Here is an 18,812-nt window from a genome sequence, read left to right on the forward strand (position 1 = left end):
GATGAGGAAATAAAAATTTTGTTCTACAGTTTTTGTTTGAAACGTTTCTAAAGGAGACGGAACCATCCACAAACCACTAGGAAACAAACTAAAATTAAAATAATTATAAAAAATAATCAACTCCAAACCCCATGCTTACATTAACCAGCTGTTTTTTGTCGACCCTTCTTTCACAATATCCTCATAAATAATTTTAGTCTTCTTCCTCATTTCTCATACAAGACAATGCTGTATGCTACATCCTTTTTCTGTACAGAAGTGTCCCCTACCATCTCCCAACCTCCTTAACTTCTTATTTTTTTCCATGAAGAATAAACGCATCAAGATGCTTTTCTGAAGAAGAAAATCCTGAAAGCAAAATTAATCAGTATCCTCTTAGATTTGTTCTGACGGTACCAGAGCATTTACCAAGTAACTTTCCATCAGATATTCATACAAAAAGTCAAAAAACAACAAGTATTGGAAAGCCAATAGATTTTAAGCTCTAGTTTGCATATATCTGCTTCAAGTAAAATTGTCGTGTTTGGAGCTACACAAATATCATATAGAAAATCTCAAATTCTAATGCAAAAATCAGAAAAACAGAATAGAGCCATTTTTATATAACACCCCAAACGCTAAACAACGAGTCTGAATGGTTACTGAAAAGATTATCTAAGACAAAACACACACACCATCAGATTGAAACCTCAATAATACAAACCCAGTGAACTGAAAAAATGAAGTTAACTATGACACCAAGTACCCAGATACAGATCTAAATCCCACAGGTCACATCCACCTCTGCCATAGTTAGGGAAGATGCACAGGGTATCTTTTGCTCCTTTACAGGCAGTGTCTGCCTAGAAATAGTCCCAGCACTTAATCCCTGCACATTTGCTAAACTACATACATATTAATAAAGAGCTTTGTATGTAAGGAAAAAGAATTACATTCTTCTACTGTTTTCTTAAATGTATAAAGTAGAACATATGCCTTCAAAATTAATCTAAAAGCAGGTACAGGTTATCACCAGTAATGAAATATCACAGTATCTGTCTTAAGCTTGCAGTTATGGTACAGGACACAACTTGCCAAATAAATACAGACTCCCTTTGCTATGTATGCTATCCATAAGAAAACCTTCAATTCTTCAAATACGCCATTCAACTTCTTAAAAATTCAACATAAATTCCCAATGCTGCTCCAATTCTGATAACCCCTCTTCTAGCTAAGCTGGTTGGCTGGTAGTGATTTGTCACATAAGTTACACAATACTGGTTCAGCTTCCTGATTAGATAAGCAGATACAGTTGGGTTGGTTTTGGTGTTGGCTTTTTTTGTGGCACATACATTTATGCATCATATTTTGCATTTTCTGTGAACACTTGCAACTTTGTAATCCTCTCTCCACAAATCTACACTCCAGTAGAAGTCAACCATGGACAAGTCGCGTTCACTGAAGGAAAACTCAAAGTATTAGCATGCAAAAAGCAATTCTGTCTACAAAACTGAACAACAAACGTTCAGGAAATTTCTCTTCTTGGTGTTGCCTCTATAACCACTGCATAATAAAGAAAAGCAACGAGAGATCTTTCTGCGTCGTCATTTCTTTCCTAAAGATGGGCATGGTGCACACAGCCTCAGTGCACCTCCTGTGCCACAGAAACGACTGTGATCCAACAGCTCATGGATGAGCCAGAAGTACACACCATCAGGTGGAAATCCAGCAGCTCGCTTCCAAACTGTCTCTGGGTCCCTAGCCAGGCTGCAGAAGGAGGAAGAGCAGCCCATCACCCTGACCACAGTAGTACACAGCCAGAGAGGAGGCAGCAATGCAGGGTTGAAGCTGGCTGGAAGTAGTTTGACATCAGGTTCTACCATACCAACATGTATCACCTTGTCATGGTCTGGAGGTGATTGCTGTCTTCCCCTTCCCACATCACCCTCCCTACAAACAGTTTCAGTAATTTATAAAGGAAAGGCCACATAAATGTGGTCATATAAACAAAAGCTGACAAAACTCAGACAAACATTAAAAGAAGCAAGCACGACGAGACCAGATTTTACATTGCCTTATTGAACAGGACTGGTACTATTAATTCTTGAAGTCCTGTCCATCTGTTACCTTACACACAAAGTCTGATTTTTGCACGGCATCACTCACAATCTCCTGGCACTGCAAACAGCATCGACTGCCTACTCAAACCTGTAAGATTGCAAAGCAAAAACGATTTGAGTTTGATATTAAGACCTACCAGGACCACAGCCTGTGTCTAACAAACCCAACAAAAAATGTCAACATCGCACCACAGAACATCGTGTGCAAGACCCCAGTAAGTGCACGAGTGATTCCACAAATATGCCAGCAACGCTTTCTGGGAAACGATCTAACTCTTCACATTTTTCCACACCTTTATTGCTAAGGACAGCAGGGCTCAAGCAGGATCTACAGTGGGTGTTCAGACACGTGGGTGGGTGTGGTGGAAGCACCTGTGTTAACAGAGCGTTCAGGTGAACACGGGAGAAGTATTTCAACACATACTCATTTATTGGAACTTTATGAAAGTTCTAAGTGATCCAAAGCAAGTTGCTACAAGGAAACAAAACAATTCCTACAGCTTTTTATTTGCTGAATGCAACAGTATTTTGTCAGCTTTTTTGTTTGTTTTAAACCATTCTGCAGTGCAAGCCCCATAGAAGCAATAAGTAGTTCACACCTGCCACTATCAGCGATGACATTACACGTTTGAAATAATTTTTCTGGAGAGCAAGTTCAACTCGATCTCTCTTAATGGAGTCCATGAACTCCCCAAAAAACAATAAAGGACTACAGCTCACCCCGTACACCGAACTGTTCTAGGAAATGATTTGCATATGGGTATGACTAAGGAGCAGTGATGCTCTTCGATCTTCACCTCTCAAATAACACAATAAGAATTTGTGCTCTAGGACTTCTAGGGACAAAATATTTAATCTCACCAAACCAAGCAAAATAGTGGAGTTCCAGCAGGTAAGAATCAAGACAGAAACACCATCAAGCCTGGCATCTCTATCTATGCCTGTCAAAGTGGAGGTTCTATGCTATTCTTAACTTATTTTTATTTAATGCATATTCCCTGTGATTCTATCACACAGATTTACTTCACTAATTAATTCATTCGTTTTCAAGAGTCTGTTTATAGAACATAATATCCGTTTAAGCTGCTGAGGTGCTCAAACTTAAATATGAGTGTAAAGGCAACAATACAGGAACAAGAACCTTTGCACCACTTCAGAATATCTATTCTGGCATGACAGGCGATGGTGGGATTTCTCTCAGCACCATGAAGTCACACAGAAGTTACTCTATGCCGGACCACTTGTTAGGAACCAATTTCACAAGTATTTATCATGATGGAAAGCCTGCAAGCACGTAGCGCTTCCTTAACAGAACAGAGTGAGCAGAACACTACACAGGAGCACTTCCCAAACCATCCCACCAGTTGCACTAGATGTTCCTCCAGCGCGATTTCAACAATGAATATCACCAACAAGATGTGTCAGAGTGATTTGCCTGTGCTGCCCAGAGTTCTTCCTTCAGCAGCTGACTGAACTAAGCCAAGCATGGCCTATGGGCAGGCATCATCAGCCTGGAATTTGCCTGTCCATACTTATGGTACCAGAGAACCCTCTGACCCAAGCGACCTATGGTATTAGGTTTTACACAATACACATCACTTAGCCTACTATACGGCAACGTCAGACGTTGGATATTCAGTTGACTGTAAGTCACATCCAGCCATAAGAATGAATAAGAATAAAATGCAACTTAACCTAAAGAGAATGCAACGATCATGAGGGACTGCTTCAGCAAACCAAATGCTTTCTGATAATGGAAGTGTATATTAAAATACGACATAGGAGTTATCTGCCATGACATAGGGCTTGATCTGCTCATCTTCACATAGAAGCACGTGAAGCTACATTCAAAAATCCAATATGGCCTCAACAGAGCCATCCATTGCCTTAGGATGACCCCGTCCCTTCTGTTGCCTTAGGATGATCCCATCCCCTTACACACCTGCCACTTGCACACACCTATGTACCCGCACCTCACGCCACACCAACACCGCCACAGCCACCTGCCCGACACCGGGCACTGCAGGGCCGCCTGCCACGGCCAACCACTACCGACAGGTAGGGAGATGCACTGGCCCCGCGCTCACCTTCTTTATTGAGCCTCATCACCTCCCTGCTTTTCGCACCCTCCTTTCCAGTCTCTTCCAGATCTGCACCTGCAGAGGAGGAGAGGCACAGTCAGGAGCCGAGGCCCGAGGTGTGCACGCATTGTTCGGCGCGGAGGAGAGGTGAGGAGGTGCGCGGCTCCGGCACCGCCACGGCGCTCGCGGGCCCCCCCTTCCCTCCCCTTCCTTCCCCTCCCCGCAGCCGCTCCGCGCCGCGCATCCTCCCCCTCGCCCCCTTCCCCCCACCGCGGCGCCGGCCCAGCGGCGAAGCCCGCGCGGCGGGGCCCGGCCCGCTCCTCCCGCACGCATGGCACCGGGGCCCGGCGCGTCAGCTGAGCGCCCGGGGGGGGGCGGCACCTCCCGCGGCGCGGCCCGGCCCGTTGGGGCGCGGGGTGGGGGGCAGCCGTGCCCCGGGCCGTGCGTGCGCTGCGGGGATGGGAGCGGCGCGCCGAGCCGCGGGCCGGTCCCTGCCCTTACTGTGCGGGGGGGCGGCGCCGTGCGCGTGCGGGGGGGCGGCCTCCCGCACCCAGGCGGCCCAGGGCTGGCCCAGGAACGCTTCGGGACTGGGCACGGGCCGCTCCAGGGCCGCCATGGCGCCGCGCCTGCTCCTGCCTCCTTGTTGCTTTTCCCGTTTCCTTCGGCGGCGGCGGCGGCGAGCGAGCGAGCGAGACACGGGATTCGAGAACGCCGCACGTCATCCTCGGGACGTTCCGCCGCCCACACGGGGGTAGTGTCAGCCCCTGCTCCCTATCAGATCGGGCTCCCCGCCGCCCAGCGCGCATGCCCGCGCCCCCCGCGCCTGCGCGCCGCGCCCCGCGACGCCGCCGGCCCCCGGCCTGCCGCCCGCCCGCCCGCCCGGCCCCGCCGCCCCGCGCCCCCCTGCCCAGCGGGGCCCGGCCCGGAGCCGCCGCGCGGTGCGGAGCGGAGCGGGGCCGCGGCGGAGGAGCGCCTCGGGAGGCAGCCGCCGGCCTGGCGCCCCGCAGTAAGTCCCCGGGACGCCTCTCGGCATCGCGGCCCCGCGGCGGCCCGGAGCGGGGCACGGGGCCGCCCTCCCCCGGCCGCCTCCGGCTGCGCGCCCGAGGAGCGCCTCCGGCGCGGCCACAGCCATTTTGTTGTCCGAGCGCTGCTCGGGCCGTGGCCGTGTGTTGGCAAATGGTCTGCGTGGTGCTGGGCTGCGGGGCTGCGGTGTGGCGCTCGGGTGAGCTCTCGGTCCCGGCCCTCTCAGGTAATGCCGAGGTCTCGTCTCGCTGCCTGCAAGTCACGGAACCTACGCGTGCTTCTTATTTTAGGCCTATGTCATTGTTGGCTCATTGCTTCACTAAGGTAAGAGCAGAACATACATCTGTGAAAAACACACACCCGTGGAAAATATATGGCTCGATCAATCTAATTCACATGAAGGAATTACAGCATTAACCCAATGCTCGCACCTATAAAGTCACACACAAACACTGCTGAAGGTTACGCAGCATTTCGGCAGCCCTGCTGAGGGCACACGTAGCATCGCTCCTGCTGCTGGTCAGGGCTGTGGGCAGTGGGGTGCCCAGCCTTATGTCTGGGGGTGCTCAGGGCCTCCTGCCATCCCTTCCCCACTATTTCCCCCCCCCCAACCCCCAGTTAAGTTAACACCCTTTGTCACCATTTCCATTCCAACTCACTGTGGGTTATGGGACAGTGCTGAAGCAGAGCATACTCTAAAACATAAAATGGCGTGTAGTGCTGGCTTAAGGGTTGCAGCAGTGGCCAGAAGAGCAGGACAAGAACTGCTGAAGGCAGCAAAGCAGCCTAGAGAAGGGTATGTGGTACTACAGCCTAAGACAGACTTAAGTACTTTTCTTGCTATTTTATGGAGACTGGGCTCTTGCAGCACCAAAATGGATAAACGTTTTGAGCAGAGGACAAACACCTTTTGCCTCATATATGTTGTTAACAGACAGTATTGGATACAGGCAGCATTCACGCTCCACCTCTTCCAAAAAGTGGCTGGAATACATAAGCCCCATCACTAATATCTGGAGGCAAGCCTAAAATCTTTCATACCATATGGCCTGGCCAGAGTGCCTCCAGTCATGTAACGCTAGCTGCAAGAAATGACAGGAACACAATTAAAACAATCAAAGAAGCAGAGAGCTCGCCAATGTATGCCTCAAAAGAAAACCAGTCAATCGCGGCAGGCTCGTTAGCAACCAGCATGGAACAGGCATGAGGTGTACGACCTTAGGTACGTTACACATAGAACTTCCAGTAGCAGGAAGAGTGGTTGTGCCGTGATAGAAAGCCCTGGTGAGATCTATCCTGGAAAATTAGGTACGACTCTAGTCAACAGTTTAAATTAAACTTCTAACAAAAAAAAGGTACAGAAGCATTATCGGAATGATCACAGGAATGAAAAGTCTGCCATATGAGAAAAACCTGACTTAGTCTAGTGAAATTCATCTGGAAATGGATATGATTTATATTTTTAATTATAAGAACACACAATCAGCCGCAGTGAAGAAAAATAAAAAGAACAAATAGGCATAAACTGTTTATGCTGAGGTTGAAAATTGGAAGGTTTCTGTTAACGAATGAGCTATAGAACAGTTATATGGGAAAACGAGAGACTGGACTTGACAACTCTGAATAAAAATATTCCTGTTTTTCAATTTTCATTAAACATTATAATGCTTGAATATTTCCTGATTTCTTTCTTAATGCTTGCAAAGCACCCAGCTGTTTTTCTTCCTTGCAAAGAAAATAAGGGCCTGTTTGAAAGTAAAATACCTCACAGTCCTAATTTCAGTAGCATATTAAAATTAAAAGCAAACAAACAAACAAAAAACCTTAATCCATGTTCATAACAAATACAACTTCAGTTAGGAATAGCAAGATGGAATTCCTTGAGAGTAGTGATAAATGACATGAAGTTAATGGTCAGCCATGTTTGGTATTTGTGCTTGAACTGACAGCAAGGTGGTTGAGCAAAAGTCTTTGACAACAGCCAGATAGATTTGTAATTAAATTATACTGCACAGCTTTATGTGGTGATATTCTGCAAACACAAAATATGCATATCTGGAGAGAAGATTCACAAGGAAGATGTGAGCGCCCAGGAAATTCCCACCAATGAAAACCAACAGAGATCTCAGGGAAGTCCACATGGCCAAACATCTAACTAATATTAAACACTGCCACAGGATATGCAAGCAATAAAGCAGCTCCTAACCACACAGCTGAGAAAAAGGGGAGGGGGCAGGGGGGGAAGCTATTTAATACAAGCTGCCACAAACCAAGCAAAAGAAGTGGAAGAAACTTTCCAACTTTAACACATGGCACTAATCTACATGCTGCTCACCATGACGTGCCGCAGATCTCTACAGTCTAGGCTCTAACAGAAACAGACCATATGAAAGAAAATTAGCATAAAATCAAAGATGCAAGATGCACAAATTCCTTCTTTAAAAGAAACAATCCAGTGATTTATAGTTTGAGGGATACATTTCCAAAGCCGTCCCCAAGGAATTCTTCCTCCTCCCTACCATATGTATTCAGGAACAACATTATCGTTAAACAGATGATTCCTCAATCATCAGAATGGTTATGTCTGACCTTGATCACCATCTTTTGTTTGGAAAGTGCAAGTTCTGCTTTGATTAGGTCTATGCTTCCTTTATGTTTTGTATCAAGGAATGAACCCCATCCCAAGGTAAAATGCAGATGAATCTCTCTCCATTGGCTTGTAGGATGCCAGCCTGAAAGCTGCAGAAAAGCAGCCTCTGGTCTGTGCTAGGGTTGCTCCCCAGGAGTGCTACTTCACTGTACGACTGAAAGACAGCATGGACGGCAGTGCAGTGAAATAGGAAGATGGGTGACCTGACAGCAGAGAAGCTTTTCCTGTGGTAAATTGTAACTTGGGCTGCAGCTTTACAGTGAAAAGTGTGTTCAGATGCTTTCTTTTTTTCCTCATCCTGGCATCTGCTTTCAAAGCATTTGTAGAAAGACATTTGTATTTAAGACTTTTACTCCTCTTCCAAATTAGTGTCGATAATGAATCCAAAAGTTACGGATGGATAAGAAGAGAGGGAAAGGCACAAACATTCTATCACTGAAGACTTATTTCCATTGGAAACGAGTCAAAGTGCAGATGAAATATCCTCCATGTTTCTTTTCCATCTCCACACCAGTACAAAAGTTAAATTCTGTGACCTCAAACAAATCGCTGCCACAAAAAAGTGATTTCAGTCAGGAAAGGGGTTTCTGTCCCTCCCCAGTCCCTGTGGAACTGTATGTTTGTTTCAGCTGCAAAGAAGGGGCTTTCTCTTACTACGTGTTTTTTAGAGTTTTATATAATGCAGCCTTGATCTTGGTAGCTGCCTCTAAATACTGCAGCAATCATTACATGGAGTTAAAAAAGAAAATTGTAAGCAAATTAAGGCCTTTAAGTAACAAGCATCAAAATATGGATGAAACCTTAATACAAATCTTTTTCACCCATATATCACTGATCTATAATATTACAAACTCCAAATGCAAGCTTTCTGCTAAGCAAGCAGGAGATAAAAGTCACATGTTTCTATATATATACTTAATAGAATCGAAAACTAGGGCTTTATAAAATCACAGGAAAAGTTATGGCATTGAGAAGAAGTCCAAAGTTGTGACCCCATCTTTGGTTTATATGGAAATCAAATCAACATTTCTATAATTTTCAGTATTAAATGGTAAGAGAAAAAAGAACAGAACAGCAGTTCTCACATCTGGCTGTCAGAAACATCACATGTAATCACCATGTGCAAATAAATAATGACATGATTGCATTTCAGCTCTGCTATCATATACTGAGAAAATACCATGAGGTTGCTGAAGCTGCATGTGCAGTCACAACAACAACAATTTGTGAACCTCTGCTTTAAATCTTGTATACCTGACAATAAGCGCACCAGATGGCTTTAAACTGGCTACAAAAGTGTTACAAAAAACAGCTGGATAAGGCTTCACTATCATAACAAGATTATAAACATATGATGTTCTTGTGACAAAATCATTATGATTTAAGCAGCTTGGCAAGAGATTCATTAGTAGTTCTCAGAATCCTATTTTACAATGGATTTTCTACAATAGTGGTTTTATCTTACATAGCAGAAATTATTACATAGCAGACAGTTTTATGAACCCAGGTATCCACTTTGGTGGGAATGGGACAGTAAATGAATCTCAAGGCTTTCTTAAGACCGTCAGAGTTTGCATAAGAAAAGCCCCATCAAACTAACTGGCTGTCAGTCACAGAAGTAGAGAAACTTCGGTTCCTTTCCAGGACCTCAAGAAATGCAAAGTGGTTTCATTTGTTGACATGCAAACAAATAATTTTTTACAGTTTATTTTTACACTCTTGCTATTTGTAGCCCGTAGATTATCAGTCTGTAGTTAGGCTCTCTTTCCACTGTGGATAAACGAAATTTCTCACTATTACAAAATCTCCATCTCGGGGGAAATGACACCAGAGAAGTTCGGACTGAGAAAGTGCAAAACCCACAAAGAACTCCATCTTTCTGCCCTGAAACTGATTCTGAAACTTTTCTGCAGTGCAGCATCCTGCTCTGCTATGTGATAATTACAGTAGCTAAATCAATTAATAACAGATATCTAAAAAATCCTACATTGAGTTTTCTGCAGACAGATGCACGTAGGACTGTCATTATAACATCTCAGCACCTAGCAAGCCAAATGTGAAAGCCTCTTTGACCCACTCCCAACAGCCACACTGCTGCCAGTTCAGTCCATGTGTTGTTTGTGATCACTTCATGATCTCAGAAGGTGTCTCAAACAGTATGTGAATGCCATCATAAAAGCCTTTAGCTAGAAAACTGGATTAAACAGACACTTATAGCAGAGAAATCTATTTTAAAATCCCCTGAAATAACACAAGTAAAAATCTAAATTAAGCTTTTGGTTCCATCTTAGCCAAAGAAGCCAGCGCGTCGGAAAAAGACACACTAAAAAGAAATGGAGAACTGGAAAAGAATTTCCAAGTGAGAGTATAATTTGTCTTACTTATCAACACTCATATCCCAACAAAAGGTATTTCTCAAACAAATGTTGCAAATTGCTGCACCCCAAATGAAAAACAATGCTTCGAACACTGTAGCAGTAATGATCAGATGAAAGGGGAAATATTACACAGAACTGTGCACAGAAAATGCATAGTACATTGCCTTGTTACAGTGAACTCTGGAGAACTGCAAGAAAAATATGACCAAAAAATGGCTGCAAAGTAGAGGTGGAAATCAACAGTTACTGCACATTTCAAACCCAGGAGAGTTACGCAAACAGTGTGTGAAAAAATGAATTGCACGTCCTTCTGTTCCAGTGTCTAAAAGCCTGCTCTACACAATTTTGCTCACATATTGGTTGTAGTCGCATTAACATGGCACTGTACTGTAGCTAATTTATCCTGCTCTTCAAGAGGACAATTTGTCTTACCTACCATATTACTATAGCTGGATTGCCTCTGATACCAAAGCTAGTAATGCTGCCATTGCAGCTCTACACAGGACTTGTGTACTGCAGGCATGCATCTTCTCTGGACACAGGAACTTACCAATTGCTTGTAAGAAGCAAAGCAACGTGTTTCATATTTTTCTGTTAGGGTTTCAGGTTTCAACCAGGAGTCTCTGAGAGTTCAGTTGAGACCCATCTTCCTTACCAATATTTTAACTCCCTCAAGAATGTTCCACACGTCCTGGCTTCCACCAAACACCTGAATATCTCAGCAATATGGTACAGTCCCTATCAAACAGTGATCTCAAAGTCATTTCTTAAAACATACTAGGCCCATGTTCTAACATTTCATTAAGTGGTTTTATAGAGAGAAAGGTAGGGTTAAAGCAGGCCAGGTTGGTTGCAGAATACTGAGAGCCAGATTTCTAACAATGGCTATTTGGGAAGATGAGATACATGAATGACAAGTCAAAAAAACCATGAATGGTTTGGATTTGAAGGGACCTTGCAGATCATCTAGTTCCAACTCGACCGACCATATACTAGATCAGATTGCCAGAAGCCCCGTCCAGCCTGACTTGAAACATCTCCAGGGAGCATTGACAGCTCTGAGCAACCTGTTCCAGTTCCTCACCATCCTCACAGTGAATAATTTCTTGTCTATTCTAAGTCTACCCGCTTTCAGTTTATAGCCCTTGTCCTATCACTACCTACCCTTGTAGACCCTCTTTAGATAATGGAAGACTGCTATATGGTCTCCCCAGAGCCTTTTCCAGGCTGACTAAACCCGACTCTGTCAGCTAATTGCTCCAACAGCTCATTGTCCTTGGGCTGGTAGACCCAGAGCTGAACACAGTACTCCAGGTGGGGTCTCACAGGTGTGGAGTAGAGTCCCTTGACCTGCTGGGCACTCTTTGATGGAGCACAGGGTGTGGTTGGCTTTCTGGGCTGCAAGCATACAGTGTCAGTTCTTGTTGAGCTTCTCATCAACCAACACCCCCATGTCCACCTCAGGGCTACTCCCAATCCATTCTCCACCCAGCCTTTACTTTTGCGAGGGGTCACCCCAACCCATGTTCAGGACCTTGCACTTGGCACTGTTGAACTTCATGAAGTCCCTGCAAGCCCATCCATCTCTCAGGCCTGTTTTAAAAATGGGGGCTATGCTTTTCTTTTTGCATCTCATCAGGTCCCATGGGCTTGTGCACCTTTATATTCCTCAGGTAGTCTTGAACCTGATCTACTCAATAGTAGGTGGTTCTTAATTCTCCTAGTCCCTGCCTTCGGATTCTCTGACTTGGGCAGTGTGGCTAGAGCACCTGACAGACTAAAATTGCATTTCTCTGTATTGACAGATACCCAGAAAAGACTGCAGTGTAATTGTTTCAAAACAGTGGCAGTGAATGAGTCATAGCGCTTCTTGAAATTATTAAGTGTATCTAGCATTAGTGCAGCAAAAATCGCTGGTATTTTACTTATTAAATATTTATCTGTTTGAGTTTTTTGGTTTGTTTTTTTAAATTCAAAATGGTTTCTTGGTAAATAACATCAATTCTAATATGTTTGAAGGCCTTATGCAAAGTAACCTCTTAACCATCCAGTCAAGACAGAAAAGATGAAACTTTTACGAGTTCTCTGCATTTCTGAACGACCTGACAAAGTTGTTTAGACTTTGCAAGATCAAAATACTCGGGGGTGGAGACAGTTACCTTGTCACAATATTGTCTGCGTTCAAGCAACTTGCTCATTTCCTAAGCCATGCTCTCTCAAAATACTTTTGTAAATTACAAACCCCACAAAACACAGATCCCCAAAGATTTTCACACATTTCTCATGAAGTAGGCATAGAAGTATATTAAAAACAAAGCTTTCCCTGTTGAATAATTCGTATGATCACTTTCCATTCACTCGCACGCTTGTGCTTGCTATAGGAGCACTGTGTTGGCAGCACATGACACAGCAGCAACTTTACTGTGCCTCACTCAATGGGTCATAATTGATTTTCTTCCATTCCTTCTCAATGCAGATGCCACATTTATCCTGTGTGTCTCCCTCTTTCTCCCAGACCTATACTTTTTGACTTTTGTTGCCTCTGTCACTTTTACCCTAAACACTACTGATTAGCTTTTCCTTTCCCATTAGATCACTCCCATGAAATGCTATCTTCAGGCCTCTAAATGCCTTCCCACTTGGGCCCAGCTGTCTTGTCAAATACTGACATGTCTTTTAATATTCCCTGCCTTGTTTTTTATCCCCTGCTTTGCAGTTTGGAGTCTCTCCTCCCTCCTGGCTCCCTCAACAGAGGACAGGCCTCTTCTATATCTCTCTCCCAGCCCTGAGGAGGATCTCTACCTCTTGCCAGCAAGCTGCCTCTCTCCTCAGAAATTTGTTTGGAGTTGCCCTCTTCACTTGTGGGACAACCTCGTTCTTCCTCTCCTCCTCTCCTTTCAGCAGCTCCACTCTGCCTCTCCCTGGGTGGCCAGCAGTGTTCCCCAGCTTGCCCAGGCTCTGCTGGAGGCCCCTCATATTGGCTGCTCTGAGTCCTTGCTGCTTCCAGGAGCCATCTCAAATTAAACCTTACTCAAGGTGCTGAAACGTTTTGACAATTGTTATGGTATGTCCTATTTCCAGCTTGTACAGGAAGCAGACATTGAAATCACAGAAGAAAGCGAGCCTGTTCTTCTTGTATTTCTGGCTGAGGCTGGAAGTGGAGTGCCAGAAATCCACTGTGGCTGATCTGTTGTGTTGAGAAGTCTCTTGTAGTTCCTTGCATTGAGTGTCCAGCAGTGTTTTGTCCTTAGGAGATTCCCATCTCAACCTGGAAGAGTCAATGGTAACATCTTCACAGAAACACTGGAAGTTCTGTGTGCAGCCCAGATGGATCTCAAAGGCCATAGCAGGAATGTGGATACAGCAAGTGATATGCTTGGTAACTAAAGGCAACTGAAGTAAAAAACGTTTGATATTCAGGCAATGGCTTGCATGCAACAAGAGGCTGTTTCACAGAAGTTTTGATAACACCATCCTTCAAAACATCTCGCAGGTGACCCTGCACTTCTGTCATCAAATTCTTCAGCAGACATTTTACAGAGACAATATGGATGCAGATGTCAGATTTGAATGGATTCAAGTTACAACCTCACAGAACTAAAGAATTTTGTAATTAAAATCAGTCCTCCTCTTAATGATATAAATACGTCATCCACTGATAGTCTGTTACTGGAAAAATACGGTTTGATGAATAGGTGGGATTTCCTTTAAGCAGATGAAATGTAAGTACACAGTACTAATCATACTTGGTGTTAAATGCTAAATAAATAAATAAATAAAAGCTAGTCAAGAAGCCAATGTTGAAACATTAATAAAAATATCAAGTGATGCCTTTGAGGGCTGCATCCTTCTGAAATATATAGGAGCTGATTGCTAGCCAAAATTCCAGGCTCAAATTAAGAAAATCTTTGTAGATCTATGGCTATCAAACATTTAACTAGCTAATAACTGGCAGTGATGCAGCTCTGGGCATTGAATTAAGTCTTGCTTTCTAGGTACAGAACATGTGCTGTTTTCTGTGTATAAAAGTTACAAAACTAATGAAAAGTGAGCAGTAGTGTTTTAGGAAAAAAACAACAACAACCATAAGAGAGATTATAAATGCAGTATTTGAATATGTTGTACTTCATAAACACATTTATTTGATGCAAGATTATAGCTAGAATTGGCTTTTATTTCCTAAATCTTTTCACTGAGAGATAAAAAAAATTCCTTGAAGAGATAGTGGGCATCTGCAGATTCCCTCTTTGCTTAATTTTGCTGAATTATTATTATATAAGATCAATTAGAAATGTTCAAATTCAGAACAGTTCCTACACACAAACTTACCTTCCTCCTTATGTGGAATTAAAGTTGTATTCTGAATATCTGAAATCTGAACTCTTCTGTTTTTACTTGCATTCATATTTACATTCAAGGGCCCCATAACAGTCTGATAATGCAATGCCAGTTTTTCTTGCTGCACTGTGAACACTTTTTTCTCGTGGCATTGCAGAAAATAATGACTTCAAAACACAATTGCAATTCAGTCTGTGATATGAGAAAGACTACCCAAATTAGAAGGCTTTATGTTACTGGGCTGAAAAATTTTCTCGTAAAATTTTATCTGTCTAAACATATTTGGGCTGCCAGTCATCTGTGGCAAGAGGTGTCTGCTCTTCTGGTTAAAAGAACAACACAGTCTTTTTTTCCTACACCCTCACAGCTCATCAAAATTAGTACAGTTGATACAACAACTCTCACAAATAGCTAGTGCTATTAATAGCATAAGCAGTGAAATTTTATTGAATTCTTTGTTCTGGTGACAGTAGATTTGGGCACTGTTAAATATTTCCAACGCTATTCTTAACCAAAGCAAAACTTTTGTCATGCTGTTATAAAGAAATGCGGACAGGAAGTTTTGTATTGTATATACAAATCAGTGGCTGTAAGTAAAGAATGAATTATGGTGGTGAGCAGACCCAAAAACAATCCCTTGATATACACAGCATTTAATAGGAATACGATACGAGTTCCTAGAAATGGATAACCGAGTCTGTGGTGGAGGGTTAGAAGTGGTCTTGTTTGAAGGGCTTGACACATGCACTGTGCAATGAACATATCTCCTGCATTTGTAGAGGGAAAACTTGAAGGGTGTCTCTAGGTCTTGAATGGGCTCATATATGGGCGAAATCCTCCATTTATTCAGCATTTACTATTTTTGCCTACAGAAATTTTTACATCAGTTGACAAAGCCCCCTCAAACTGCCCTTGTCAGTCTGAATCCTAGTATAGCCCACTGTTCTGTTTAGTTCTCATATCACATTTTTGTGTAAAAGTCTACGAACGTCCCGTGTTGGCCGTGGGATTATTAGTCCTAGGTTTTGCAAAATTTCCCATGCACACTTTTAAAACAACAGCAGAGGATTATGAGAGCTGGCAGATAGCACAGACATAACTGTTTTCAGCAGCTACAACAGATGTTTTAAAAGCATTTCCGTATTCAAACCTTCAGTTAGTTCAGGGCTGCTGAAATGCAGTCCTCTGTGATGTTTCCTGTCCTCAGTGTATTCTCTGGGTACAGTGACCTCAATCCTTGTTCTTCACCTGCCTATATCACCTTGTAGATTGCCTCTCCAGATGATTTGCAGCTTGAATCTGCTGCTCCTACAGCCATCCAGGCCTTGGGAGGGCTTCGGAAGAATTTATGTCAGAATCATTATTCCATTAAAATGGAACCAACTTGATAGATATTTTAACTCATCAGCATCTTATTTCAAAAAGGCACATGGCTAAGAAGTTCTATCAGTATCAAAACATCATGTGTTATTATTTTAGGAACAATGATGATGCCACTGTCATCTTACTTTCCTTTTCTCTGTCCTTTAACTTCTTCTCAGACTTGACCTGACCTGAGATTAAACAATCAGAAATGTTGTCCTTGTAACTTATTTCTCTTACTAAAAGAACACTAATAAGCTGACCTCAGCAACCAAAAGAAATGGTTGGAGTGGCAAAAGGTGAACAGTGGTACACACGTGATCTTTATGGATTCATTTATACCCATACTCTGCTTGCAGCACAATTGGCCACACATCAACGAGACAGAAGTTTTCTCTCCCCTCTCTTCCCTATCTGTTTACTTAAGCAGCAGGAGTCATCTTAGCAGTTGGTAGTGGGATAAGATACAGAATCTAATTCATCTTCTTGTCCCTCAGGAAAGACTACTGGCAGTTTTTGAACAAATGGCTTATTCTAGCCAAGATACTCTGAATGTAAATTTGGGAAGAAGACTTTCTCCAAATAATTGCAATTTAATACTGAATCCCAAGAATATTTATTTTCTTAGCTTCTTTTTTCTTTTTTCTTTTTTTTTCTGATATGAGTTGAATGCATGCTTTAAGAAATTTCTTTTTCTGTGGTTGCTATGGTAAAAAGCAGGCCCCAGTCCTTTTACTTAAAACCCATGAACTGCAATTAACTGTTTAATGTTGTAACGTACAGCAGCTCTAGTAACACCTTAACAGCTTTAAGCATGATACTCCATCATCTCAGCAGATGGTGATTTTTGGCATTCTGTGTTTTCGTTTGTTCTTCTCCTTTATAATCCTTGCCATTATATCTTTTGAAAAATGCTTCTGGACTAACTTAATTGCAATTATATTAGACTGAGGCACACCTTGGATCTTTCTGTATTTCCATTAAAGATGACCAATAAATGAGAAAAAAAGAAAGTTGTATGTGAATCCTTGGCAGTAATTATAAAAGCAGATTTCAAAGTACATTAAGAATTTATTTCTTCTCATCCACAACCATAAAAGTACAGTCTTGAAATACCCTCTGTATACTATAGGAGCTCTACACATCAACGGCTGAGGAGACATAATTGCTTCTTTTGTGAAGAAAGAGTGTTTCTCAAGAGTCTGAATTAAATGAGAGTTACCAAATACAACTTGTTTTAATAGGGGGAGTTGCCCTTTATTATTTCTGTGGAGCTGGAAATGAAATTCCCCATGAATTTTGCACATTTTTTTAAAGATTTATTTCAATTTGTTTTAATATAGAGATTTAACCGTATTTAGAAAAAAAAAGTTGACAATGTCCAGACTTTATCAAGAACAAGATAGTCTGGTAAAATTGCTTTTAAATTGCACTCTTTCTTTTTCCCATATTTGTCTTCAATTTCTACCACATATATATATTTTCTTTTTCTTTGTTTCCCCAGATAGAAATGTATTCTTTAGTTTTAAAATCAGAAATATTCTTCATTTTGCTCCTTGAAGGTGTTTTACATGTTAAGCAGTCGAGGTAATCCAGGTGTAGTTATTGTCTTATATTGTGCAATTCAGGACCAAATAAAGGCTTTGTGTTTTTTGGTACCTTCAGCAGCAGCAGCATTTTGTCCTATTTAGGAAAAGAAAACAATGCAGAAAAAGAAAAAAAGAACAATTTTCCCAGAGTCATGGTGGGATCATTTTGCAGCTTCAGGTTTTAAAATACGAATGTCTCCTTCACAGCTCTTTCCTGGCTGACTCCAGGTTTCTATGATTATTATTTATTCAGTGCTGATAGTATGTTTGACATTGTGCAAATACAGAAAGAGATATTCATGTGGACTCTCTGCCAGGATTTCCTAGTTGTCAGTGGCAGCGTTAGCCTCTTTAAGCAGAAGCTTGAGGCTGTCTTCAAAATGGAGATGTGTAGCCATCCCTCCAACATGCAGATATGGGAAACTCTGCTCAACTGCACCCAGCAGAGCTTTGGGAGAATGGACCCAGTGGCGTTTAAGGTAGGTAGGGCAACAGCAGCATGAGATAGCTCTGACTGATCAAATCTCTAACAAGAGACAGTCTTGGTAGTTTCAAAAGCTAGAACTGTTTTATGGAAGGGTAACTGGGAGAATCAGTCCTCCTGATTTAACACCTAAATCAAACAAAGACTGTTTGCCTGAGTGTTTCATGCTTCCTTTTTAAACCCAGTATATTTTGTGAAGTCCCTAAACTTCCTTATAACTTATCTGTGGGATCTACTAACAGTCCACATGCTTAGTTCACCCTCGCAGTGATGTGGGCATCCCTTAGATTGTTACTGCTACTGGCTTGGTCAGAAGCAGTATCTTCCCAATGGTAGCAGTGGCAGGCTTTGTCAAGAACAAGTACTGCATGTTAGTGGCATTTTACCCAAACCACAAAATCCAAATCTGTAACCCTTGAAACACACACATTCAATGGGGCAACACATTCATTAGGGCAACACAAGTCTTATACAGGAGTCAGTATCAAAAAGCCACACTTCCAGAAATGAATGTTTTACAGAAGCAGCCAAAGCAAAAAGACTCGTTAAAAATACACAGACCTTTGGGGTTCTGAAAGCTGAAGTCAGATGTATTGAGCACAATCCAAAGCTATGAAGAAAATTAAAAAGAGATATATCAAATCTAATGAATAAATTGCAGGCCTTTTTTTAAGGAAAAGTGAGCCCTCACATTTCTTTGCACTCCAAAAGGCTTCCCTCTGCTCAGAAGCTATTTGTACATGGAGCAAGCTGTCTGGTTTGCACTCAGAAGAAAAGTTTAATTAATTCTCATTTTACAAATCCTCCA

At 42.5% G+C, this 18,812-nt stretch overlaps 2 protein-coding genes across 5 annotated transcripts in view; one reads left to right on the forward strand and one right to left on the reverse strand.

Annotated features, from left to right (window-relative positions):
- ATXN7L1 (ataxin 7 like 1) overlaps window positions 1-4,986 on the reverse strand; it is a 104,737-nt gene extending 99,751 nt beyond the window's left edge. For 2 of the 4 annotated variants that reach the window (XM_072342192.1, XM_072342188.1), the window contains exons 1-2: window positions 4,682-4,986; window positions 4,187-4,255 (exon numbers count right to left, since the gene is read on the reverse strand). In XM_072342192.1, the coding sequence (XP_072198293.1) occupies window positions 4,187-4,255; window positions 4,682-4,796 (184 nt within the window). In that variant the 5' untranslated portion in view covers window positions 4,797-4,986. Of the gene's footprint in view, window positions 1-2,106; window positions 2,176-4,186; window positions 4,256-4,561; window positions 4,638-4,681 lie in introns of those variants that run through there. The other 2 variants (XM_072342201.1, XM_072342219.1) reach the window with 2 other exon arrangements.
- Window positions 4,987-5,211: 225 nt separating this feature from the next.
- Window positions 5,212-18,812, forward strand: part of CDHR3 (cadherin related family member 3) — a 52,760-nt gene continuing 39,159 nt past the window's right edge. Inside the window, exon 1 of the mRNA XM_072326706.1 lies at window positions 5,212-5,429. Coding sequence (XP_072182807.1) covers window positions 5,357-5,429 — 73 coding nt within the window. The 5' untranslated portion in view covers window positions 5,212-5,356. The remainder of the gene's footprint in view (window positions 5,430-18,812) is intronic.

Source organism: Excalfactoria chinensis, chromosome 1 (genome assembly GCF_039878825.1).
Source record: "Excalfactoria chinensis isolate bCotChi1 chromosome 1, bCotChi1.hap2, whole genome shotgun sequence".
NCBI lineage: Eukaryota > Metazoa > Chordata > Aves > Galliformes > Phasianidae > Excalfactoria > Excalfactoria chinensis.